Genomic DNA, 27165 nt, shown 5'->3' with positions numbered 1-27165 from the left:
AATTGTGATTACTGGGTAATACATATTGAATATATTTTATGTCATATTTTAGTTTTTAACATCATATGTTCCGTTTTTATATCAATATTCAATACTTAGTTAATATAAGGCAAATATTTGGAATACTTGATAGTCTTAGTTCGGTAATCTACACAAATTTCGGCATTACACATGCGTTTTTCATTCATGTATGAATATTCGGTACAGAAAAACTCGTATTTTTGGAGACACACTCGTGTTTGTCCAACTTTCCGATTTGAGTTGATAAAATCAACATATGAAAACCCGACCTACTTTTAGGCAATTTATGCACATGGCTTAGATAGATATGAACATTCACTAACAAATATTCGTAGAATTGACAAAAATTTGTTCACGCAAGTATGGATAGGATTTCAAGGAGCCCGTCTAGCTTTTCGTGTGGCAAATAATTATTTCTCTACGAATTTTAGGTGAAATATTAGAACATACAATTTCGGCAAATATTCGTATAAGTATAAACGAATATACTACATCTACGCGGGGAATTAGTAATACAAATTACAAAAATGTGGTAAGACGCAGCTATTATCTATCGGTGTAAAATATCTGGAGCCTGCACTGTTCTTTTCATGCAATTAAGATCAAAATAAAGTGACCTTGAAGAGTTCAAACCCATTTTTTGCTGAAATCACGCCGAATGCGCTTTAGCCGTAATTAAAATAATTATCGTAGATCATAAACTTGATTTTTGATATATCCTGCACAGAACGAGAACAATAAATTCATATAAACCGGATGCCTAATGAACTGTTTTTGTATCGTTTAGTATCTAGAATCGTTCTTACGCGAATACGCTACCTACTTATAAAATTGTTTTGGAATAATGGCGGCGCAGTTACTTTTTGTTATTTACACAGTACGGTTCCGAAGTAATTACTTTAATGAGCCCAATTCGAATCAATTATATGGGCCATTATTTAATAATTGTGCATTAAAAACATGTTCAGAGATGGTTTCTTTTATGGCATGTTAGGAAAATTACTGACATCACGGTTTATAATAATGTGAATGTACTTAGAGACAGTTCTAAAAGATGTAAATCACTGATCGTGTAGGTAGTCTTTTTTATAAATACTATTTTACAAAAACATGAGGAAGTCGACGCATTTTCCTATTTTATTGTGCTTATTAATATTAATTAGATTAATTAAGGATATCTTATAAATATTAGCAAAATTATATATTGATAGATTTTATAGCATAAGTACACCGATATTTTTTTATCAATATTGGATGCTTTTAAGTACTAAAAGGAAAACAAGCTTGAAAATTAAAAAGTAAAATCTCAAAATTTCACTCAAATTTCACTCAATTTTACTCAATAATGTATCAAACAAATGCTGCATCATGTAGATGGTGCATATCGATGCATTTGAAAGCACATCGTCACAAAATATTCTCCAAAGCTATACACACGGCACGTCATTTGGACTATTTAATAAATGAATGTTGTTTGGTATGTGACGGTTGGCTCGTGGTAAATAAAAACATGTTAAAGGAAACAAATCAGCAACAATGTCAACATTTGAATCAAGTTCTATTCTGTATTTGTAATAAATATAGAAATTGTACACAAGCGATTGGTAATAATATCCGAGTGTAGAATTTTTAGGAAAATTTGAGGAAATATTTGTTATGTTCTCATAATGTATTGCAATCTATACATCAGAACCATGTGATCGTTGAGAATAGGCAACCAACATTGTAGGGCTGGTACTGGTGTCGAAAAATACCTATATCTTGACGTCGTCAATATTAACCTTGAAGTCATTAGGTAATTGGTTAGTTCTTTTTATAAATTTACGATATGTGACTTATTTCTAGATTTGAGAGTATTTTGCACCACTTTTGAATAAAATAGGAACTATTTTACGCGATCAGAGGCAGTATTTGTTGATTTAAGTGACTAGGTAAAAGCCCGGGTGAGCGTAATTCCTTCTGACTTTATAAATTACCGAAGCGAGCCTGCAGGCTATATATCGCCCGAAGCAAACAACAAAGCAAAGTTCAATAGAAAAATTTATGCTCGTAGAAAGAAAATTACTTCTCGCAATTACATTAATGTAACGGCTGCCATTATCGTGGGTTCGGGCCTATAGAACAAACTACTTTACATTTGCGTGGGGAACAATAAAAATGTAAGGAAGCAGATAGGCAGTTATTAAAAAGGATTTATGGGTAATAAACGGGGAGGAACAAAAAAATAACGGAAACAAAATACGGCTGGAATAAATGGCCCAATTTCGTAATTAGAATTTGCAATAACCGAAAAACATGCAAGAAAACCATGTACAGGGGGAATATCAATTTACTAATCGCTCGGGGGATCAATCCGGATGCACAAAAAACGAATGGAATACACTGACTTAGTAGCACGGAATCTACGTATTGTATCGAAAGTGGATTCAATTAATTTTGCATCTTATTAGAAAGATACCAGTTGTAGAAGCGGATCAGTAACAATCATCATCACTCTCACTCGATTTTATCCATCCGCTAAATATTTTACAGAAAATAGTTGTGAGTATGTAGGAAGACCTTTTTAAAATAGTTTTACAGGAGTAAATCAGACTAGTTAGACTGTAACAGTAGAAAAGTTGCCAAATTTTGACATAACATCTTAAATGGACAAAATTAGTGAAATTTGTTTATCGAAACACCAATATCGAAACAATTCATTCAACAATAACAACAATTCAACAACAACATCGAAACAACAATTATACACCAAATGAGTTTGTTTTGTGATAATTCTCTAGCTATCAAATGGAAAATGAGCATTTGAAAAGGTTTTTTGGGGTACTAACTATTTCCATAATATTTTAAGGAATTTGATGACATAATTATCATTCAAGAGAAAAAGCAATAATTAATTGCAGTTTAAACATATTGATGCAGATATTCCTGAATCATGAAGTTACTAGTTCTCAGCTTTGTGTTTAGGTTTTTTCAATTTATTTCTTCTCTCGTCTATGGTTCTGTATGCCAAGGGCATCAACAATTTCCTGGTTTTGTCAAATTTTGTCTTGTAAATATGAATTATCTTCTATGTTTTATAATTTTGTAATAAGAATAATCTCGTTTAGCGCCTCCCTGATCAAAAAATTTATATTAAAGCAAAATTTAATTGATTTCATAAGTACTAAAAATGAAGAAGTGGAAGTACAAATAACTGTCAACTTTTTTAGCAAAACCGCAAATGCTACTACTCACATATAATTTCAGTTAAGTTTATTCAGAATCATTGTCTATTTCTGGAGATACCATTTCATTACTGAAATTGATCAAATTATAACAATGTTTACTATTTCCCATTAATTACAAATATATGGCGCTAGCCAATGTGTACTTATACTATTATACAGGGTGTGCGTGGGGATGGTTGCAGAAGCTATTTTCTGAAAAAAGTTCATATAAACGTAGGTCGAAATATGTTTCGTTTCCGAGATAGTGTTAAATTTTAATTTTTTATTTATTTTTATTAATTATTTCAAAAAGTTTTAAGAAATTTGTCACACGCTTTGGAGGGATAAATGTGCATTTTTTGGGGTGATCCGAATATTTCTACTTGCACCAGTGACGTTCGTGCGAGAATGCCACAAACTTTTTTTAATAACAAAATGGCACGCTACTGATTTTTTCCTGTTTCGATATTTTTTTAGAAATCCGCCATCAATTCTGAATGAAATTGGTATTTTCAATTTTTTTCCAAGGATGCACTGTTTTTGAGGCAAAAATAAAACATTTTATTGCAAGTTGTGTATTTTTAATTTCTATTGATACATTATCTACTAGGTTGCTGTCAATATTTCTAAATAAAATACAACCATCAAATTTCTAGTCAATATCTTTAAAACTGAAATAATTAGTAAAAATAATAAAAAATTAAAAAACACCCTGTATAAATATATTTTTGTACATACATATAATGGGAAACAAACGGTTATATTTTAATGTACTAATAAAGAAAATTGGGAGCCATTATTTACATAATGCAAATATTCCTAAAAATGATTAATTATTATATAAGTATGAAATGTATTTGAAGGGGACAGAAATAAGAAGCAAAAAATAAAAAGATAAGATAAAAAACTGAGGAGAGAACATGGAAAATTGTGTAGATAAAATTTAGATTGTTTAAATATAATACAAGACACAAAAATCAGTTATACAGGGTGTTTATTAAGTACTTGTACAAACTTCGTAGGGTGAATCTTTGACTACTTTTAAAATAGAAAGATGAAATGGGTCCGCAACGGCTTGGTTCTTGAAATAAAGAGCGTCCAAAAAGAATTATTTTTGTTTGGTATTTTGATTATATTTTTGTTCGATAACATGGCAATTTGATAAAATTCGAGAAAATGGGAGTACTGATGATGAGAAACTCAAATATTTACTTAGTTTTTTGTTTAATTTTACAGTGTTGCACTTGCATTTAAATAACCATAACTTTTTTGTGTCGCACTGTATGTCATTTTTTATTAAACATACCTATTCTCCAGTCAATTTTACGTAGAAAAGGTACTCTTAGTATTTGTCGCTGAAAGTAGCCGTTTTGTCACAACTTACTATCATCAAATTAATGAAAATTAGAGAAAAAATTAAAATAGCAAAATAGTACAAGTGCTTAATAAACATCCTGTATATCGGTCAACGTATTTGATTTCAAACCAAACTTGCAAATTCAAGATGTGATCTGACAAATAGGTACGTCATATAAAATAATTGTTCTACAGTCAAGAAATGATTTCGAAGTAATAAGAATAAATCCCATACCACGTAATGTTTTTCATACAATATTATTTATGTAATTTTTAAAGGATAATTAAAGATCAAACGTTATTCTCAAATGTTCGATGTATTGCACGTCTTTACGATATTATGTATTCTGAAAATTATTTTTCAGATACGCGCAAAGTTGCATTTCTTTATATCTAAAAACAATCTACAAGTATTACAATACTCAGAAAAGAGATTGCAAATTTCGATAACCATTAAGGGAAGATAAAGTACAAGTGACTGAGAAAAAGCAGTGCTAGTATCATTAATGTGTAAATAAGAAAAAGACGAAGGCCCACACATGATCCCTGATGTAATTTTGACATAATTTGGAGCAGAATTATTTACTTTGAGCCATTGTCAATATCAGTTTGGAGAGTGCCGTGCCCACCGATATTTTTCGGTTTGCTTTAGATGTTATAAATTAGGTCCTACAGAAAATATGTGCAATTAGGACTTAGGAATTAGATAAACTTAACATTAGGATAAAAAATCACTAAATCACGTTTAAATAACGACGACGGAGTATAGAATAGCTGAACCCCTGCCAAACGAATATCGCGACGGTAAAGTCACCTTCTCCTAATAACTCCGTAATGAAATATGCGAGCCCCTCCCGGTAAAATCGACCGTCAGGGGCCATCCCACCAGAAAATCCATCAACCCATGAAAGAGAGTTATTGCCATTCCTCCAAAACATCGATGCAAGTAATTTCATTTCGTTGGGAAATGTCTGTAGTGCGTAAACAATCTTAACGAGGAGCTTCTGCAATTGATCGAAAACTGTTAGGGACAAACTTAGAGTGGGAGGGCAGGGGGCGGATGGGCCTCGAATAGAAGATAGGATAGTAAAGGAGGCTCAAACATCGAGATTGCTCTGTATAAATCCCCTTCGTAGCCGACATTGGTCTATTGATTTATACTGCTTGTCCGTTCTCTATATATCTGCTTTTGTCCAAAGGGCCGAACGGGAAGGGATTGTTAATACAGGTGCTGATACGAAAACTTCCGGTGTATCTTACATTATGCCGACCCTTAAAAATAATATTTTTGCATATCCGACAATCAAAACTACATATATTTTTTTATGCAAAACATTCAAAGATGGTTTCAACTTATTTATTACAAATCAATTGATTGTGTGTTGTGATTGTGTTATTTTGATTGTACCTATAATTGACAGTTTGATTAAGGCTGGCGTTTTGTAGACAAGAATTACACTTTTATAAAACAATGATAGATCAAGAAAATCCATCTAAACTACAAAAATGTTGAAATACAAGGATTTCTTTAATTGTTTGCAGGAAAATATCATGGAGAATCATGGGCACCCATGTAAAGATCAGAATGTAGGTACCTTTCCCGTTTGGTCGAATATTTTGTAAAAATACTCAATAATTATGATTAGTTCATGCTTTAATAGTTTCATAAAAGCATTCTACGGGGTGTGATTATGTTTTTAGTACCGTACGCGATTTTCTGTGTCTTCAACAGCCGAGTAAAGTTCAGGAAATGTAATAATAAACAAAATAAGTAAAAATATGGTTTCTTTCCTTATTCTGAATGTATTGTCAGTTTGTAAGCTGTCTTAGATCCTGGAGAGAACTTGTATAACTGGTACAGCGGAGTGATATTTCCACCTTGCTAGATTGCTTAGATTTTCTAAAACCCTCCTCAAAATACTGCTATAAATTCACTGAATTACGCATAAAAATGCCCCCCTTAAATGTTATGTATACAAAAATTCATTCATTAATATGATTACAAATTACATATTTCAGAAAGTACTAAAGATTTTTTGAAGATTTTGTGGTATTTTGAACCTGCTGTAGATTTACAGAGTTCTGCTAGATATTTTATAATCAGGGCAATACTGGTCTATTATGAACATTTTAGGGTAAATTTGATTGGTAGATAGTATTAGTTCCTATGGTTACGAAGCTAAGAAGCAATCTTATATTATTTCTTTTAAATGAAAAACATAATTACTGACTACGATCTAGACTATATTTTTATAGGCATCTAATAATATACAGAGTATTAGTAAGGCAGCAAGTAAGTCAATTGAACCAAAAATAGTCTCATACAAAGTGTAGCCGCTTTTTTTTAATTCTAACGGGTTCCTGCATATTATCAAACAACAAATGCATATTGACAAACCAAACTAATATATTTGGCTATTGCAACAAATATGGAAAATGCACGATGTTTTACTGTGACCAATAAATAAGGTGAATTACTTATTTAAAATTTACGGGTATTATCAAAGCATACAATTATTTTTTTGTAGATTGGTATTATTGTCCTTGATATTTATGCAGAGTTTCAAGTCAATATGTTCAATTGCTGCAGAGCTACTCATGTTTCTGTAATCATACGAAAGTGAGTTTATCGATTTTCATTATGTCTGATTTTGTTGAGCAAAGAATTTGCTTTCAATTTTATTTGCGGAATGAATATTCTGCCGCGGAAACGTTGAGTATGTTACAGAAGGCCTTTAGTGATAAGGATATGCCGCAAATGTTTATAAGTGGTACAAAGACTTTAAAAAAGGCAGAGAAAGCGTCAAAAACGACCATCAACGTCAGCTGATGAATACGTTAATCAGATCAAAGATCTTGTGCTCGAAAACTGAGGATTAACATTAAGAGACCTTGATGATACTGTTGGCATTTCAAAAGGTTTGGTAAATACAATTTTAAAAGATTTGTTGTGCCTTAGACGCGTCAAATCTAATTTGGTTTCAAAAACGCTCAACTTTTTGGAAAAACAGCTCGCGTTGACATCTGTGAAACAATGATTTCTGATTACCAAAACGTCCTGAAAGGCATCATTACTGGAGACGAGACTTGAATCTACGCTTACGACCCGGAAACAACCGATCAATCGAGGGAATATCGTGCAAAAGCTTAACCAGACCGAAAAAACCACACCAATCATTCAAAAATGAAGGTCATGATGACAGTTTTTTTTTATTATTGTGGCGTAGTGCTCCATGAATTTCTTCCAACCGGCCAAACTGCTAACAAGGAATATTATTTAAGTGTTACGCGTCGTTCGCGTGTTGTTATTCGCCGCAAAAGCCGGAATTATGGACAGATAATTCTTGGTTTTTGCATTGATAATGTTTTTTCAAACAGCATTAATAATTCGAGACAACTTCGCCAAAAATTCAACTCATATCGTCTCGCAACCACCGTATTCGCCTGATTTAGTACCTAGTAACTTCAGGTTATTCCCTAAACTCAAAAGACCACTCTGTGAACACCGGATTACCGGATTACTTTGAAGGCGACGAAATTGGTTTGGAAGCATAAATAAAGATTTTTTATTATTTAAGGTGGCTTTTTAATTTTTAATGAAAATTTAGTTGGCTCATAATTTCCATATAGGCCGCCATAAATGGACTTTTACTGTAATAATAAATAATAATAATAAATACATTTTTACTGACAGATCTGCAGTCGTGCAACAAAAAGACGCAATGAAAACTTTTATTGCACAGAGAATTACGTAAAAAATCCATTCGTAAATAAAATCAATTTTTGGGTTTAATTTTTTTCGATGCTTTTAAAAAAGCGTCTTCAGAAGACAGTAGAAACAAGATGTATCGTCATGTAGAAGGAAAGATCTCTGCGCAGTTTGTTTTTTAGGAATTATAGATATTTTCAACGTATGAAATATCGTACGTTATATCGTTACTTTTTACATAAAGAGAAAATCTCAGCGTTTTTCGTGCGTACTATCAGGCGTAAAAAAGTAAAAGTATGAAGGAAGTTAATACCAAAGGAAGTGCCCGTATCTGGCTCGTGCCGTCAGATTTATCGGAGCTACGGGGAAATGTTTAAATTTAATTTCGCGATAATTCACAAATACCGGGTAATTGTTATTGCGACCCAGCACACACACACACACAGATTGCTAGCCGCGGGTTCAGGGAATGGGGAATAACAGTGCGTAGAATTTGAATTGGCGTTCCACAGATACGTATATCCGGATCGATATCTTAAGATATTGTATTGCAGTCATGTTGTAACGGTTATAGTTCTGGAATGGTATCTGATAAAATATAGGTTTGCGGCGATGCGTCCTTTGTTCGCAGAATACAAAAACTGGAGAACCAAAATATTTTTGAAACGATATTAAAATTCGGACGATATCTGTCTCATCGAAGCATTTCCTTAATGTGAGAAGTTGTAATACATTTTTGATCACAAATACAAAAAGGAATGGCAGATTGTAAAGTTTCTATTTCTTCTGATTTCGATCTAGTTTGAATAACATAACACTGTTCTAATAGTATTTTAAAGAACAATTATAAAAAACCAATATCTACGAGTTTAGAAAAAACTGCTTTTCTCACGAGATTTGTTTATATATACTATTTTTTCGCACTTTGGGTTAGTAGGTAATTATAAACAAATAGTGATTGATATAAAAGTCTTGCAAAGTTAGAAATTTAACAAATTTCATAGTAGGTACACGTGTAAGATTTTCGTAACCTAGTAATCTGACATGGCTTTGTTTATTTATATAATCACAGTTAAGTTTCATTTTTGTCAATCGAATTGATTCCAAGTTATATAAACTGATGAAAAAAAGTGATTTTTGACAGACTATATTTAGGTGAAAAATGGTCGTATCTGGGATTAAAAATCCATTTTGAAGCTCTAGTTTTTAGATTTTTCGGGCGAAATATTTTAAGAGCTACGGTTATCGTACAATTCTAAGAAATAGGGCAATTTTGACAAAAAAAAATATTTTGCGTTTTTTTTTCCTGAGTCCACGGACTTTCAGCTTTTTTTCAGCGAAGCCATTGCATGGACCATATAGTTTGTTTATTCAGCTTCAATTTAATTTTTCTTAAATATCGATACAATCATTTTTCATCGAAATATCGGACTTTTAATGGAAGAGGATCCTTTTGTCTCAATTATAAATTACTCTTTTTTCCTGTTTTTTAAAATTCGTATAAAAGATAAAAAAAAATTTTTCCGAAAAGTTGCGCCAGCTTGTTATAGAAAATTTATTCCAGTTTTCGAAACTGCCCTTCAATTCTCTGTACGACCAGAGATATCGATGATTGAAGACAAAATGATCCTTTTCCATTGAAAATCCGATATTTCGATGAAAAATGGTCGTATCGAAATTTAAAGAAAAGGAAACTGAAGCTGAATAAACAAGCTATCTGATCCATGTAATGGAAATGACTGAAAAAAGTATTTTCATGTCCGTGGACTCAGAAAAAAAATTGCAAATTTTTTTTGTCGCGCCATTAGAATTGCATGACAACTATAGCTCCTAAAAAATTTAGACCGAAAAATCTAAAAACTAGAATCTTAGAGCTTCAAAATGCTTTTTTTAATTCTCAATAGGACTATTTTTCAATCAAAAATCACGGAAAAATTTCGGAAATTCTTTTGACTTTAATTTTTTGCATTAGTGTATTAATTATAAAAATTAGTTTTGCTACTGAAAATAGTTTAGAAAATTATTCTGAAGACATTTAAAATGGTGGATGACAAAAAACGCACTAAGAATCGATGAATGGATGTGATGCTAGCGTATTTTTTGAGAAGATAAGCTATTTTTTTATATATATTTTAGTGATTTTCGTACAATATCTTTCGTTATTTTAGACAAAATCTGTTAAGGCATCCAGTTATGGTCTACATATTTCATGTTGAAAAGTATTAACAAATAAACGTAAATATGGATATATCACAATATAAAAAGCTGCTTACTTTTTTTAAGTGTCAAAATGATACACACGAAGCTAATAAATCAAAAGTCTTGACTATGGAAAACGTTACTATACAGGGTGATTCTTTAATATTGCGAAAAATTTCAGGGACAGGTTCTTTAGATAAAAATAAGAAAAAAAGTTCCAATTAGCATGTATCCGGAAACGCTTCGTTTCCGAGATACAGGGCGTTCATTTTTTGTAATCTACTTTTAATACTTGTTATTTCAAAAGTCCTTTAACCGATTTATTTGAAAATTGACTGGTTTATGTTTAATAATAGGAGTCATTTTGTATCATTAATAACATAATACAAAATACAAAATGCAAAATAACATAATACAAAATGTTACAAAATAATAATTTTAATAACTTTTGCTCTGCACTTATTTATTCCAGGTATTAATGCACAGTGAGGCAAGAATTATTCATCATCCAAATATTGTCGCACAATTAAACTAAAATGTGCTGGAGCGCCATCGTGCATAAAATACATTTGGAGTCTTACTTAAGTGATACGGGACGTCTTCCAGTAGTATCCGCAACTCCTCTTCAAGAAAATTACGATAAGCTTCTCCAGTTAGTCTCCTTGGTAAAAAGAATGGGCCAATCAAGTGGTCTCCAACAATTCCGACCCATACATTTGCTGAAAATTTATGTTGATGGCGGCTTTCAATGATTGCATGTGGATTCTGATCTGCCCATATGTTAATCACATATTATGAAAGTTCATTATGGCTTCTTTGGAGAAATTAGCCTCATCGGTGAAAAGTATTTCTGCCAAAAATTGAGGATTTTGTCTAATTTTTTCTTGAATCCGTCGGCAACAAGCCAACCTTCGAGGAAAATCGTCTGGTAAAAGCGCCTGTACACTTTGGATGTGATATGGATACAAAAGCTGATTTTTCAGTATCTTAAAGACTGTTGACTGACTAATATTTAGATTTGCGGCAATCTTTCTTGTACTTGTTGTAGGACATTCTTCGATTTCGTGGAGCACTTCTTCTTCCATTTGTGGAGTTGAAACTGTACGAGGTCGCCCGTTTTCAGCGGTCATTTTTTAAAACTTCCTGTTTCATTGAGACGGAGATGGAGACGAACAAACGTTGTATGATGCGGAATTGCACAATTAGGGTATCTTTCCTCATAAATACGCCTAGCCCTTAACGAATTACCGTCGGCAAGACCATAAACAAAATGCATATCGCACAATTCATTATTTGTGTAATTCATTCTTTGAAGAGAAATATCAGTTTTAAAACACGAAACACTTCTACACTCACAATGTGACAAACAGTAATCAACTATTGACAAAATACAATTATTGACAGTTGGTGGGCATTCCAATTTCCAAGCCAACTGGGGCTATTTTGTTTGAACACGATAAGATAATTTAATCAGACATCTATCAAGACAGATACCCTAATCGTATAGTTAAAGGACTTTTGAAATAACAATTATTAAAAGTAGATTACAAAAAAAATGAACGCCCTGTATCTCGGAAACGAAGCGTTTCCGGACACATGCTAATGGGAACTTTTTTTCTTATTTTTATCTAAAGAACCTGTCCCTGAAATTTTTCGCAATATTAAAGAATCACCCTGTATATGTTGGCAGAATACTTAAAACTCCCAGATGCATCCAGTTCACTGGATGTCCGTAATTCTAAAGGCAAAAAATCACTCTACTTATCACTGGAATAGGGCATAACTGACCCCCTATACAAGCAACGCCAAAATTAGTTAAAAATTCTTATTTGTCATGTCAAAAAACAGGATAATTAAATTTTTTTTGTCTATAGTCTGACAGTTTTCAAAATTATTGAGAAATTTCAGAATAAAATTCAAACATTAAACGTCCTGTATCTTTGAAACCAGCATCATTTGCATAAGACATATTTGGCTCAATCAACTTATTTTGGTCACCAGTATCTTCAGCTTCGAGATTTCCTTCGTTTTCGAGTTTTCGAGATTTCGAGTACGTTTAGATGGCATTTTATTCTTTCAAACTACTATGCAAGTTGCCCTAACACCATTTCTTTTTAATTAAAACAGAAGTGAAAGATCTTTCCCTGTCATTGATAAAATATTTTACGGATATAATTTTTGTGGCGAGGTTGTGGTGTCCCATATTATCTGTGTTTAATATTCCTGTACGGACTGTACTGCAAGCGTAATCATTTCGACGATAATTTGTATCCGAGTATGAATAAAATTCCACCAATTTAAATGCAACGTGGGACTGGTGAAGGGAATCCCCTACAACGGTCCTAATGCGATTCGAGTATTCCATTATCCTTTCCGGGGTATGCAGGAGCAGCGGGCAATGTTTCGGGAAATAAAAAAGTCCGTGACTCGGACTTTCTGGAGACGCCATAAAATTAATGTCGGAAAAGGACGTAATGCGACGGCGGTGTATAAGTAAAAAAGTGGAAAGGCAGCGAGTAATTTCTTAAAATATACCGAAGCAATGGGGTTTTTATCGAACATAAAGTAATAAACGTGCGTTATGGGGTCCAGGCACGAAAAGTCGATAAGGAGGCCTGCATTACCGACTGATACGGTCCGGTAATGTAATACGGGCAAGCCTCGATCTTGGTTCACTAAACCCGGTTGCCCAATTTCTTCCGGAAGTGAAAATTTGTCCTTATAATAATTTAATTTTTTAGCATTTGTACATACACTGTTAAATAAATCTTTTACTGTAGTTTACATTCAAAACAACAATTAATTATGTAATAACTTCTTTCTTTAGATATCTATTTAGATATTTAGTATCTAAGAAAATAATTTAATAGGGTCATTTCCAGAAACAGGGTACAGTACCTAGGAAATGGCGGGGAATCTCTCGGATTTCGATAGATCTTGTAAAAATAATGTCAGTTTATATAAATTCTTTTTCCCGGATCGTTCTATCAGGCTTTGAAGAAGACGAAATTGTGTTTTCACTATAAATTTATTGTTTCTCTTTAAATTTGGATAATTTTTTAATAAAAGCTTATATTAAATGTATTTAGCACTGAAGATACCATCCGATTTATGTCACATCTGAATTGTAGTGAGAACCAGAAAATAATAATTCATTAATTTATTGTTGAAAAGGTATAGGTACTTGTTCTTGTTCTTTAAAAGAAAAACGGGTTTCAATTTTCTACGGCAATTTTCAATTACGGAGAGTGGAATATTTGAAGAAATTCAATGAAATTTTTTAATCTACTTCATTTTTTTGCTGAATTTGTAGCTATTTTAAATATTTCTCGACTTATATTAACTTACCATTTGCGGAAATACATTTTAAGGGCAAGTTGAATATATTAGACTCATATTTGAATAGACGTAAATTTGCCTAAAAAAAATTATAATTCTACAGATGTAGCATATAGTTAATTAGACTAGAATACCCATATGAGTAATATTTATTTAGTCATATGAGAATATCTTAAAAAAATCTGTCAGTAATTGACAACAGCAACAGAAAATTTAAATCTACTTTATTTTGAAACTGTGAATTTTAGTAGTACCTAAATAAAGTGAGGTTTCATAAAACAACCGTTTTACACCCAGTTATACCAAATTTCACTGAAATATCTTGAAAAGTGACAAATTCGCTTAAAAAATAAAAAACAATTAAGAGCCTTAACTCCTCTGGGAAACAAAATTGCACTAAGATAATTTGATCTAAATCGGTGTATTGGCCATTTTTTTTATTATAAAATAATTTTAGAATATTTTGAAGATCAATTGAAGTATGTACTATAAATACTATAATACATATTTCTTATTAATACTATTTTCGTTAACAAAAAAGGGAAACAATGTCTGAAATTAACAGTATATAAAACAATATATATTTTTTTAATTTATGGCTTTAGTAAGAATAAAAAATAATGTATTTATAACGATCATGACCCCCTGATTTTAAATAAAACGTTAAATGCTAGTTGTAAGAAAACGTCAATAGGTTTCCCAACAAATGGATTGCGTGTGGAGGATCCATTGATTGGCCTTCTAGATTTCCCGATCTTAACCTAATTGATTTTTGGTTATAATTTCATCATTTTACAAAAATTATCAATAATTTGCTTCCAAAGTATTGCTGTAACATAATCAAGTTATTCTTCTACAAATGTGATATCAAGAGAGATTGTACTTTTGTACGGATGACTTCTGTTTTTCTTAAGCTGTTTTTGTTAGCGTATAGATCGTAAGAAAACGTGTAGTCGTAAGAAAACGTCAATAAGTTTCCCAACAGATCGACCGCGTGTGGAGGATCCATAGATTGCCTTTCTAGATTTCCCGATCTTAACCTAACTAATTTCCGGCCATAAATCATCATTTTTCAAAACTTATCAATAACATGTTTCCAAAGTATTGTTGTAACATAATCAAGTTATTCTTCTACAAATGTGATATCAAGGGAGATTGTACTTTTGTACGGATGACTTCTGTTTTTCTTAAGCTGTTTTTGTTAGCATGTAGATCGTAAGAAAATGTGTAGTCGTAAGAAAACGTCAATAAGTTTCCCAACAGATGGATCGCGCGTGGAGGATCCATTGATTGGCCTTTTAGATTTCCCGATCTTAACCTAATTGATTTTTGGCTATAATATCATAATTTTACAAAAATTATCAATAACATGCTTGCAAAGTATTGCTGTAATATAATCAAGTTGTTTGTTTTTCTACAAAAGTGACATATCAAGAAAGATTGTAACGTCTATTTTTGTACGGATGACTTCTGTTTTTCTTAAGCCGTTTTTATTAGCGTGTAGATCCGAGTCATTTCTATAATATCCACGTTATCGGCGCCGTTAAATATATATTTATTTTTTCGTTTTGGGTTTGGACGTCCGATCCGGCGAGAGTGAAAGGGGTAGAGGCAGTGACATAGGAAAATTCGCTTTTCTTTCTCTTTACAGAAGTTCGAGGACGATTTTCCTTTTCCTTTTTTCCGGCCCACCGAACGACTGCTGCGTTCTAAGGAGTACATTCGGTGATAAACAGCTTTTCTGTATTTCTCGGCTTTCTCGGGATTTTCTCACACCCACTGAAATATCCGCTGAAATGTGTTCATTTCCCTTTATATTCGCGAAATCGAAATGTTCATATAAATGTTATTTTCAGTATTCACTAACTCAATCGCTCTTTAACGCAGGAAAACGGGAGCAGGAGTGCATAAAGAATGAGCAGAATTTATTTTTTATGGCGGAAAAATTGGTCCAGGTACTTTGGAAAAAGGAAAAATTCCATTCCGGGAATTAGGATAACAGATAATGGGTTTAGTAGGCGTATTTTTATGCACTTCACTTTACCGTTAAATTATAATCCAGAATTTCAAACATTTCTATGCCCGAAAAAAATACTAGCAGTGATCTGCAACTTTTAAATACATTTTGAACACGGACTGACTTATTGCATAAAAAAATAGAGACACAAATTTTGTTTTTGATTCAGATACATCCACTTAAAATCCAATTATTGCAATTACATTTAAAATGCAGTGTACCACGTCAATAAATTCAATTTTCAACTAAATTTGTTTGAAACATTCAGAAATACATTTCTATTTTTGAAAAATGTCCCCACTTAATATGATTTTAGTAATTTTGAATCAAACAAATTCGTAAATGGTGTTGGTTATCAACAAAATTATACCTATAAGTTATTTTTAATGTCGTTATTCGATACTTTGGTAATGTCCTAACACAAATTTGAATAGATATGGCAAGTTTTGTCTAAATTCACTTTTTATCAATTGATCTGTAGTTGTTCTGCTACTTTACATCAAACTAAGGGATTAAAAAAAGTTAATAACATGCAAGTAATTTCAATAAATAATTCAGTGCTCTAATTTAATACTTTTTCGAGTTGTTGGTATGGTTTTGACTGTGATAAATCAAAATAAATAAACCAATGCAACTGGTGCTGTGGTTTAGATAATAACAGAAGCTTTGAGAAGAAGATTTGTTGGAAGTGCAATCTGTTAAAAGCCATCGATTGTATGTAACATGATGTTCTTATTCAAAAGTTGTATATCAATATGGCATTCAACCTTTATATGCAATAGATAATGATATATCATTGACATTGCTCAAAGTTTCTCTAAAGCTGCCACAAGGTTCCGTCGACGGGCCATTATTGTTTCTGATTTATGTGAATAATAATAATAAATATAAGTAATAATCTGAATAATTTAAAATAGTATATTTCTGAGCAAGGTTTTCGGAATGAATTGCAGCTAATAAATTACACTAACACAACAGTTTTTTTCATAGATTTAAGCAAACGAACTTACAGACTTAAAGATTAGATTTGAAGTTTCAAGAAAATTCTGGAGCTAAATATTCTTTACAATGAAGGCTTGAAACATTATGCATATGAATCCTAGTATTTCCCTAAATAGATCCACAAGTTACCCGTTATCATACATAAAGAATTCTTAATAACTAACATCAAGAACTCTTTTGATTGTGACACCGGTTCAAAAATGGCGAGACCCTGTCCCTTTGGATGATCGACTCCCAGAAAATAATAAGCTCCCTTTTTTAATTAGTTTAATTTGCGCCTAAAAGACTTTTTTCCGATAAAATGGTAAATGGTTTAGGGATTAAAAGAAAATACGCTTCGATAAGCAGCTTAGCGCAGAGCCTTTTTCTAGGGCGTATGCTACCACAAAATTCCCTTGTTCTCTCTATAAAAAACTGTTTCATCGCTTTTTCTAATTCGGATAATGGCCGTTTCGGCCGAGACAGTCCGCGTTCATTCGCTCTCTAGTAATATAATACCGATGCCAGATTTGGCGATAGAGTTAGTTAAAGTGGAAGAAAAGTAAATACCCATTTTAGTATGTACATAATATATTATGACTAGCTAACATAATTTTAAAAGTTCAAACAGAATCTCATAATATTAGGTATGATTAGGGATTAACTTTGTGATGTATTTAAAATGTATCAAGATTTTATTTTAAACATTTTTTACGACTGGTAAACATTAGTTAAGAAATATTAGAGGAAAATATATTATTTAATAAATATAATGGGTATCTACAAATGTAAAATAGTGGCAAAAGATAAATAAGTTTTCAAAATTTGTAGTTAGATACCCAATTTAGATACATCCTGTAAGAGAAAGTGGAGATAAACCAAAAACTAATAAATCCTTTCACAAAACTTGTTTAGTAGTAAACATAAAATGTTTTTTCAGCAATTTATACTGTAAGCTATCTGTAAAATACATAATATCTATTTGAGATCATTCCAAATTACTTCTTAAAATAAAACTAGTTCAATAGAATTTGTATATATATATTTTCCCGCCAATACCATCATATTTAATTTCTTATATCTGCGTCTTATACGCGGAATTTGTTTTAATTATATATCTGTTGAGAAATAGATAAATAAATAAAAAATACATATAGACATAGCATACCAATGATAATTCAACAAAGTGTAAGAAATAAATATGAAAACAAATGAAGCGAAAATTACTTTTATAATTACTATTTAAGACTCATTGAAGATGTAGACCTCAAACTTGTTAGAGTATAATTCCTTCGTAGCGTAGATAATCAAATTTTTCCAAACTAAACTGTATATGGTTCTTTAAAAAACACGACCTTATTAATTTTTTAAATGTTTTAAGTCGGAAACATTTTTTGTGCACAGCTGTAGCTGACTAAATGTAAAATTTGAACCAAATGCTGTCAGGGATGTCAAAGATAGAAGGGATTTGAGGGATATAACTGTTAACAAAGCTATTTGACATTCATGACTTTGTTGACGTCTTTCGAACATGTAGGTATAGGTAGTTAAAAAAAAATCACGACAGCCTTATGAACAATGTAACTTAATGTTTCACATAAGTATGGACTTATCATCAAAATGGATTAACCTTGCAAAATCAAATGACTGGAGTTGCTGAATAATAAGAGAAAGAAATTGGCGTCCATCTAAGTATTTTTTTATAACCATTCTCGTAATAATACGACAGCAATTTAAAAAAATCATAATTAGTGTCTATTTTACTTTCACTCTTCAATATGCTCTCTGAACTTTTGTGCACATAATGATGTTTCAGCTTTTTTATGCCCTTTCGGAAATTAATTTCTTCAAGGTGTTCAAAATACTGTATTTATCAGTCCTTCATATGTCCAAAATTGTCGGCTACTAAGGAATTTTTTAAATTTTGGAAACAGAAGAAAATCTAAATGAAGAAAATAGACTGGAGGAAGCATAATTTAACTCAGCAAGCATAGCAAGAGCACAATCCCACTTAATCATTTCAACGAATAATGTTTCGTTTAAATTAATAAACAATTGTTTGACAACAAGTTGACTCGTTTGAAACTGTGGTTAATTATTACGTCGCTTTGTATTTTAAATGATATACGTTCTTCACGGTAAGTGGCCTATTAAAAGTTTCAGAGAAATCAAAGATAATATGACCCTGAAATTTTGTTAACTGGGGTTATCAGATAAGACCTGTTCAATTAAAATAATGCTCTCAATGAAGCACTTCTGATTATACCGGAAGTAGTCGTCAATTTCGTTATTTTAAATGGAACATCCTATATATTATTACATTATCGACAAGAATAAAAATAAGTCAAAAATGTTAAAGCTTCCCTCTACGTAAATCTAACCGTTTTGGAGATAATCGACGTTTTATCTGATAACCCCCGGAAACAAAATTTCAGAGTCAAATTTGGTTTCTCCTAAACGATTAATAGGCCACTTATCATGAAGAGCCCTGTACAAACTATTTAAAAGATTGGGTTGATGCATAAATTCGTAGTGTTTTTGTTGAATTTAAAATTTATGTTTATTGAATAAACAAAATAGATCAACTAATAAATAAAATGGATCTACTACTACAACTACAAGATATATTTTTCTCCATTGTTTATTATTGCTTTCCAACGATCTGGGAGCTTTTCTATTTCACCCCTGAAGAATTTTATGAATTGAAAGTGGTTTCTGCAAGCCAATTACGATCTCATCTTTAAAGGAGATTTACGAAGGTTATTTGATAGAGAGTGGAAGATGTCTGATGGAGCAAGATCGTAAGAATGACGGCGTTGTTGGCAATAAACCTCAGCAGTGATGACTACATTCCTCAGAAGCAATTGTTAGCTGACGTGGATAGATACCAACTTTTGCTTGAGGAGATATCTTTCAGTTAAAGCTCAGCTATTTCTATTTGGTGTTGGCGCTGAGGTAAAAGCACAATTTTTCGTCACTAATAGCAATCTGGGGGGAAAAAGATGTTGATATCGTGATTTTTTTCCGTCAACACATGTACCACCCATCTCTCCAGTCTTTGAATGTTGCCCTTGATAATCTCTGGAGTGAATGACGTGGATTACAATGAATTAAAGCCTTCCAACGATCTTCATCAAAGTCAGATGGTTTTCCTGGAGAATCGTTCATGTTAGTATGTCAATCTTTATAATGAGAAAGCCATTTTCTTGCTGTACCTCGGTACTATTCTCTCCGTAAACGGCACAAATGCTTAATTGAACTTAACTTCTATATTGAACGCGAAAGAATATGTCGAAAATGCTCCTTTTCTTCTACTTGACACTCTATTTTCTTTTGCAACTAATCAAAAGTATAGCATTAAAATTATTTTAACAAATGTCTAGCAATTGACGTCCAAGGTCATGGAAATCAAAAATTCTACGAAATTAAGCATCATTCCAATATTTTATAATCACTGATATGTCAGGCTGCAAATTTTTCAAATGTCGATTTTTACTAGTACTTGTAAAGCGTAAAAGGTTTCTTTGGAAACGGTCTATCCAAATATATATGCATACGCTCCTCAGAAACCTTGGAAGTTGTGTTACACCCTGTGTAATATTAAATGCACAGTATTTATTATCCACTGTCATGAAGTAGTATGTGACATAATAGAGACATAGGGCCTTTTTAATAGATATAGACGCCGGGAAGATGACAATGTCACACGTGAGAATAGTTACTGCGAAACGAAATGTTTTGATACTTCAGAAAGACGGGAGACAGTATCGCTTAAATAATAGAAGTTTTCGTTTCAAGCGCTCCCGCTTATAAAAACCATCGCGTACACAATTGTGCTGTCACTTTCATATTTCATATAATGCCCGGTCCTGCGGACCCCAGCCCCGCCGGCCAGTCATGTGACATATTGCACGAGGCATTGTCAGAATTGCACCGACGTCCTCTGATGGAAATGAAATATTTAATAAAAAAACTTTTCGCAACTAGGGTATTGTCTGGCCGGACTGGCAGATGTCATCTTGTTTTTTCATCGTCCCCCTTTTTGGGTTGTTTGTTTAGTTGGCTACGAACGTGTAAAAATGGACATTGTGCTGCGAAACGCGGGACGGGAGGGGCGGTAAATTTTAAGTTTGCAGATTAAAATGTTTGACTTTCTCGGATATATGGGAATACTGAAGGAACTTACCGAAATTGTCACTGTTGTGCATTCCTGACGGGCCCGGCATCAGTCCACCCAGTCCTGAAAAGAAAAAAATTGAGTTGCTATATATTTGCTCTTGAAAATTAATAGTACTAATATAATGATCTAAGTCAGCATATTGTCTATATTAATATAATATTGAGTCAACATGACTTTACTATTAAGGTGGCCATATCCCTGGCCGAGAAATGGTGAAATTTCTGGCATTTTTAGGTACTGAAATCTTTAAAAGTAGAATGTGTAGAACAAAAGTAAGCACAAAAATAAAATCCTTGATGTTTTGTTTATTCATTTTTACCATTTAAATTTACCCGAATAAAATAATAACTAAAAAAAGCGTTTGTAAAACATGCGTTTTCTGTTATCTTAACCCCACATTTTAAGATTTTATTTTCACGTACTTATAAATAAAAGTAAACAATTTTATATGTAGGTCTAAGCAAGTAAATGTTATAGGAATATTTACATGTGGAGTTATGTCTAAAAAAGTTAGTATTATTTCAGTACCTAAAACCTTGAGGGTTTGATCGTTTTTTGCACCTGTTTATCCGTTTTACTGCGGCGTCTTTGAAAATACTCAGGTGGCATGACATAACATTCCTATTATTTGATAAGCTTTAGATTATTCAGTTATTAAATGTTTGAAATTATTTGTCTTTGCGGAAAACACTGTTTAAAGAATATGGGGCCCTTAACACAGTTTTGTTAGGTGTGTACTTGAATATAGTAACACAATAATAGGAATTGCTTTAAAAGAGGTACCGTGTATTACATCGAATGTGGCTGTAACAAATCTGTACCAAGCATGTCTATACGTGTCCATCAGATGATTATAGAATAATCCCCAAGATGCTGCGGGTCAAGGATTGATGGTTCTCTAATCTCTATCTCTAATCTCTCACTAATATATCCAAAATAATGTACAATAGACTTGGTTGTGGTATACCCTCTTGGTTATAAATCCTTTATTATTCGAAGTAGACGTATTATCTCATAACTTTATCCATGAATAATATAATATAAAATATGAATAAAAATATATAGGTGTTCTATTTAAAAAATTAGATGTTCTGTTATATCTCAAAAAATAGCTATCTACCAATATTGCGCGGAAGTCAGATTTGAATCAGATGGTCTCCACAGAAGTTAAAAGGTTTCAAAAATAATTTTGTGTAGTAACCAAGGAAAAATCCTTTAAATATAGGAAATAATAGTCAAGTAAGTATTTGGTAGTATTCTATATTATAAAAATAAAGTTCTGCAAACATTCTATTGTTTGTATTAGTTACTACTGTCATAATAGTTCAGCTCACGCGTATTTACGGGTTGATACATCTGAAAAAATTCACTAAGTTACTTGTGTTTGTGAAACGGTTTTCTTGGGCTGTCGTTTCTATAATTCAAAAAATATATCGCAAGTCAGATGCATAAGAGAAATATATAACTGCCGTATGAGCAAAAATGTCCCAGATAATGTCATGTTTAGGAGTTACTGTTTGTGTCCAATTTTCTGACACAGTTTCCCTAATTTGAGTACACTTAATCCACTTGTCCAAAAAGCCGGTGTTTTTCATAAGAAAACTTTTCCATTTGCAAATATTATTTCATGTATTGTAATGAGTTTTCTGTATATCAAAAAGACGGATCATCATATGATACCGAAAAATGCAAAATTCACTTCTCTGTTGAAAAATCTATGTCGATCATCTTTTGAAATGTCAATGGCCATTATATAGGTGCATTTCCAAGAAAAAAGGTGAATTTATACAACATAATATGATAAAAATGGCTCGATATTCATTAAAAAATTCTTAACAACAGCTGACTGACTAGTATAAATAGGTTCCTAAACCAAAGAAGCATACTTAAGCTTAGATTTGACAAATGTACTCAATAAGGCTTTGAAGGTTCATCTTATATTTCCAGTAAATCTTATGAAATTTGAGGTGTTGAAAGTGACGCCATAATGTTTTTTGGAACTTTCAAAAAACATTTACAGAGCCTGAAATTTAATGATGATGAGGTAATTGAGGATTGAGGCATCATTTGTTTGGATCTTCCAAATAAACTCTCTGAATCAGAAGTTTGCAGTTGAAAACGATACAAACTGTCGTGGCGGAAAGTTTGTTTAAAACTGAACCAAAAAGCTGTTAGTAAAGAACGTACACAAGCTTATTGACATCAAGATATTTTAATATTAACTAGTGATAACTACTCTGCGGACTAATGCGCTGACCAGCATTGAATTATACAAGCAATATCAAGTAATCAACTAGTTTTATTTATCAGTCGATTCCGGCAGACACATACCGGTTACGAATTCAGTATGCCATAGGAAAGGGTCAACGAATAGTCCAGTTATTTTTGTTGTATTAACTAAAGATATGGAGTGAATATAAGTGAGATGTAACTATGCTACATCTATGGATGGTCACTGCTATTTAATGCCTATTCCTTCAAATGATCAAACTAGCAATGAGCGACCTGGTATTCCGCAGATACTATGAAAGTAAGACTTGTGTCGCCTGTTTTTATGTTTGGTTTTAGTTTTTCCCTTTTGTGCAATACGGAATATGTCTTGAAGGAGACATTAAATTCTAACCAATTCTGTACAAAAAGTTGGAAAATTAAACAAAATTTCTTAGCCAAGAAATGAGTCAAAAATTTGTTTACAAATTCGTTTCTGCTTCACCACATTGTCACATATAAATGTAGTCGGTTCTAAAGTTAATTAAATATTTTAATGTTTATGGTTCTATTTTCAGACTTTTACAGTTGCCTCGGTTGATTTATTTTTGTAAGATATTGAAAATATTTATTACTTATTAAAATATGTATTGAATCTTTACTCTTTCTTAACACAGTAATTCATGAATCTTCTTAGGTAAAATCAGCTATTTTCAACTGGTGCATATATTCTCATTACATGACAATTTTTGTCTTATAATAAAGTAAATCCATGCATTTTTAATTTATTTACTCAATTCCTAATTTGTACACGAGGGCAGTGACATTATTAAAAGCTTGTTTCTGTCTTCACGGTAAAATCTCAAATGAAAAATATTTTTCCGTATTACTCTTCGGGTTTTATTAACGTGATATAATTAAATACAAACAAAGAGGGTTATGGGCCATAAATTTAACCACGTTTAGCGCATTTACATAAATTTCCTTTCGCTACAATTTATTTAGTTCTGATAAAATCTGGATGATAATGCCTTGGGGTCAAGCAATAATATTTACGCACTTGAAATTTCACGTTCACGTGAAAAATCAGGTAAAGTAACTGATAAAATTTATTTATTCGGCGTAACGCATTACCCCCGAAGTAATTTTAACACGAAGCAGATTAAAAAAATTAAAATCGCCCCATTATGCCAGATAAACAACCATTTGCTGACTTCTGATAAGAAAAGGGGTTCATACGTACGGAAAAAGAACTTTACCCAAATTTTTTCTCTGATGACATTTATAGCCCTTTTATTATGTATTTCAAATGACGAAAAATTGTACAATTCGTTTGACAACAGAGTCAAGCAGACTTTGAAAATTTTGTAAACCAGAATCTTTTAAGATACGGAAAATTCACACAATTTCTAAAATCGCGACAGGAACAAATTTTGTGAAATTTGGACATATACATTGTGATTACTTTTTTACGATTGTGAAATTATTATTAATAGGATTCAACTGTATTAAAAATTATCCTCTTACTATTTCTTGTAGAAAATTGCACTTAGCGATCATTTCGTTACGTAACAAAGACAGAATAACTTCTCTTTCAGTCATCTGGACCTACGAATAGTTTGTAAGGAAAAAGGTCTTCCATTAGCCGTAGCTAATGATGCCAGTGGACACTCCGCAGATCCTCTCAGATCGACAGCTACATGCGCTCAATGAAACCTTGGTTGATTTTTTACCACATTTTCAGCACAGTCAAGCGTTTCGGGGGATCTGAAGCAATATCTAAGTTTCTAATGCTTATTTAGGGGCGCTGCAAAGGTTATGTTATCTCGGATTTTCAGCATGCGAAAAATCATCTGTTACTTGATTGTGTACTTATTTTTATGTAATATTTAATAAGTATGCCATTTTTGATATTGATTTTGTTTTTTAAAAATATATGTTTCATTATCAGGTCCTGTATTGAAGGATACCAAAAAAATAAGTATGGAAAAGATATCTGACATACAAGAGTCTTAACTGATAATATTGATGGAAAAATTACTCTGCGGGTTACTTTTCCCGATCATCATTGATTTATACCAGCATATCTAGTAAAAATAATATTTGTTATTCATTTTGAGATTTTTTGATATTCATTTAATCAGATTTTTAGGAAAATACTTTTTATTTATTTAAATTAGGTTTAATTTAAAATAAAATTTAAATGCACCTTGTTGCTAATTTTCGAGAAAATTCGTTTCGTTTTGTGTTTATGTTTATCTTATTTCTAACACATTTTTAACTGGGTTTTTAATAGAAATTGTGCAAATGTTGATAGTTCAAATTATCTTTTCTGTAGTTTAATAATTTTGTATTATAGGAGGCCTGTTCATAAAATAACAATTTTATTTTTTTAAACATTTTTAATTTTATATATATTATTGTTTCTTTTTGCCGATTTTTTCACGTTGTAAAACGCCTTGATATTACACAGTTCACTGTTTCACCTTGACGTAAGAATTTTAAAATGCACAATTCTATTAAAGTCGAAAAAACAGTGAGTATCACTTTGACACTGGATCGATGACCAAAATTAATCGATTTTTAAATGATCAGTCAATTAGGCATCACTACAAAATGGCTTCAACAGCTCCATATTGAAATTTTTTAATTTATTACAAGTTACCGTCGGTCAACGTAATGGTCCTTTTTATGAAGCAAACCAAGGCGTTATCTGTGTCTGAAGGCACTTATTTATGGCCTATTTTTTTTTTAATTTATTTATCGGGTATTTTGCTATCTGTGAACAAAATATGAAAAATTTATTAAATAAATTCTTGCGCCCAAAGGTATTAGCCGAGGGTTATTTTTATGAAAATAGTTTTGCATAACTAAACATCTAGTTAAAAAAAGAGACATGTACAAAATATATATCATTATGATTAGCGCACTCTAAAAACTTGACTTTTCCAAAATAAATTTGATTTCATTTTTAATTATTTCTGAGAAGATAAATTTGTTTGTTTTTGCCTATTTCAGACAACTACTTTTAAGGACTTTTTTTGTCAGTCGTGCCCAAATAATGATATTTAAAACTCTAAAAAGCTACATTTACCTATAGTATATCTTGAATGAAATACATTTTATATTAGAAACATTTTCCATTTTGTAAATTTTAAAGACATCAAACATGTATAATAAAACAAAACAGGAAAGAAATACCTACATAAATATACGGAGAAGAAAAAATTGTATATGTTTACGGAATGAGTCAATTCGGATTAAATATGTAAAGCCTGTATCAGTTTCTAATATGTACATTTTAATTTTCCTCTTGAATTGATAGATTGTCCACTTTCAAGAAATCAGGTACAGTGTTATATAGTTTAGGTGCTAAATATAGTAGTGATGTTTGGCTCAAATTTTTTTGCATAAAAGGAGATAAGTACTTTTGTTTTCTTCTGGTTTCATAGTTGTGAGATATTTTATGCTTATTATCAGTATAATGATATCTACAAACACAGTTGTAGTAATAAAGTTGTCTTATATTGAAGACTTTGACTTCAAGGTAGAATTCATTACCTACTAGGGTAAGTTAATTCTTTTTGCAACATCGTCTTTAAAAATCTTTTTCGTAGAATTGTGAGTGGCTCAATGTGACTACTAATCGCTGAATCCCAAGATAGTACAACGTAATTCATATGCTTCTGTATTAAAGCATGATAAACCATTTTTAGATATTGTCTAGATAACATCCTACAGAGATACTTAAAGATACATAAAATGGACTGAAGCTTCTTTATAACATAATTTCTATGTATATCCCATCTTAAATGGCAATCTATAAAAACACCTAAATATTTTATTTTCGTTGCAGGTAAGATTCTAATTGTATGATCCTGGCTTTCTAAATTCAGATAATGAAAAGATGGGGAAACTGACTTATTGCATGTAAAAGGCAAGTAGCTCG

General features: G+C 31.8%; 1 protein-coding gene across 6 annotated transcripts in view; it reads right to left on the bottom strand.

The window, feature by feature from the left end:
- The window catches only part of LOC108903389 (protein abrupt-like), an 85663-nt gene that overhangs the window by 7623 nt on the left and 50875 nt on the right, over window positions 1-27165 (bottom strand). For all 6 annotated transcript variants that reach the window (XM_018705558.1, XM_018705557.1, XM_018705556.2 and 3 more), the window contains exon 6: window positions 21015-21068. In XM_018705558.1, the coding sequence (XP_018561074.1) occupies window positions 21015-21068 (54 nt within the window). The remainder of the gene's footprint in view (window positions 1-21014; window positions 21069-27165) is intronic.

The sequence above is a fragment of the Anoplophora glabripennis genome, unplaced genomic scaffold (genome assembly GCF_000390285.2).
Source record: "Anoplophora glabripennis isolate ALB-LARVAE unplaced genomic scaffold, Agla_2.0 scaffold52, whole genome shotgun sequence".
Classification (NCBI taxonomy): domain Eukaryota; kingdom Metazoa; phylum Arthropoda; class Insecta; order Coleoptera; family Cerambycidae; genus Anoplophora; species Anoplophora glabripennis.
This window is presented reverse-complemented; position numbering and strand designations above follow the sequence as displayed.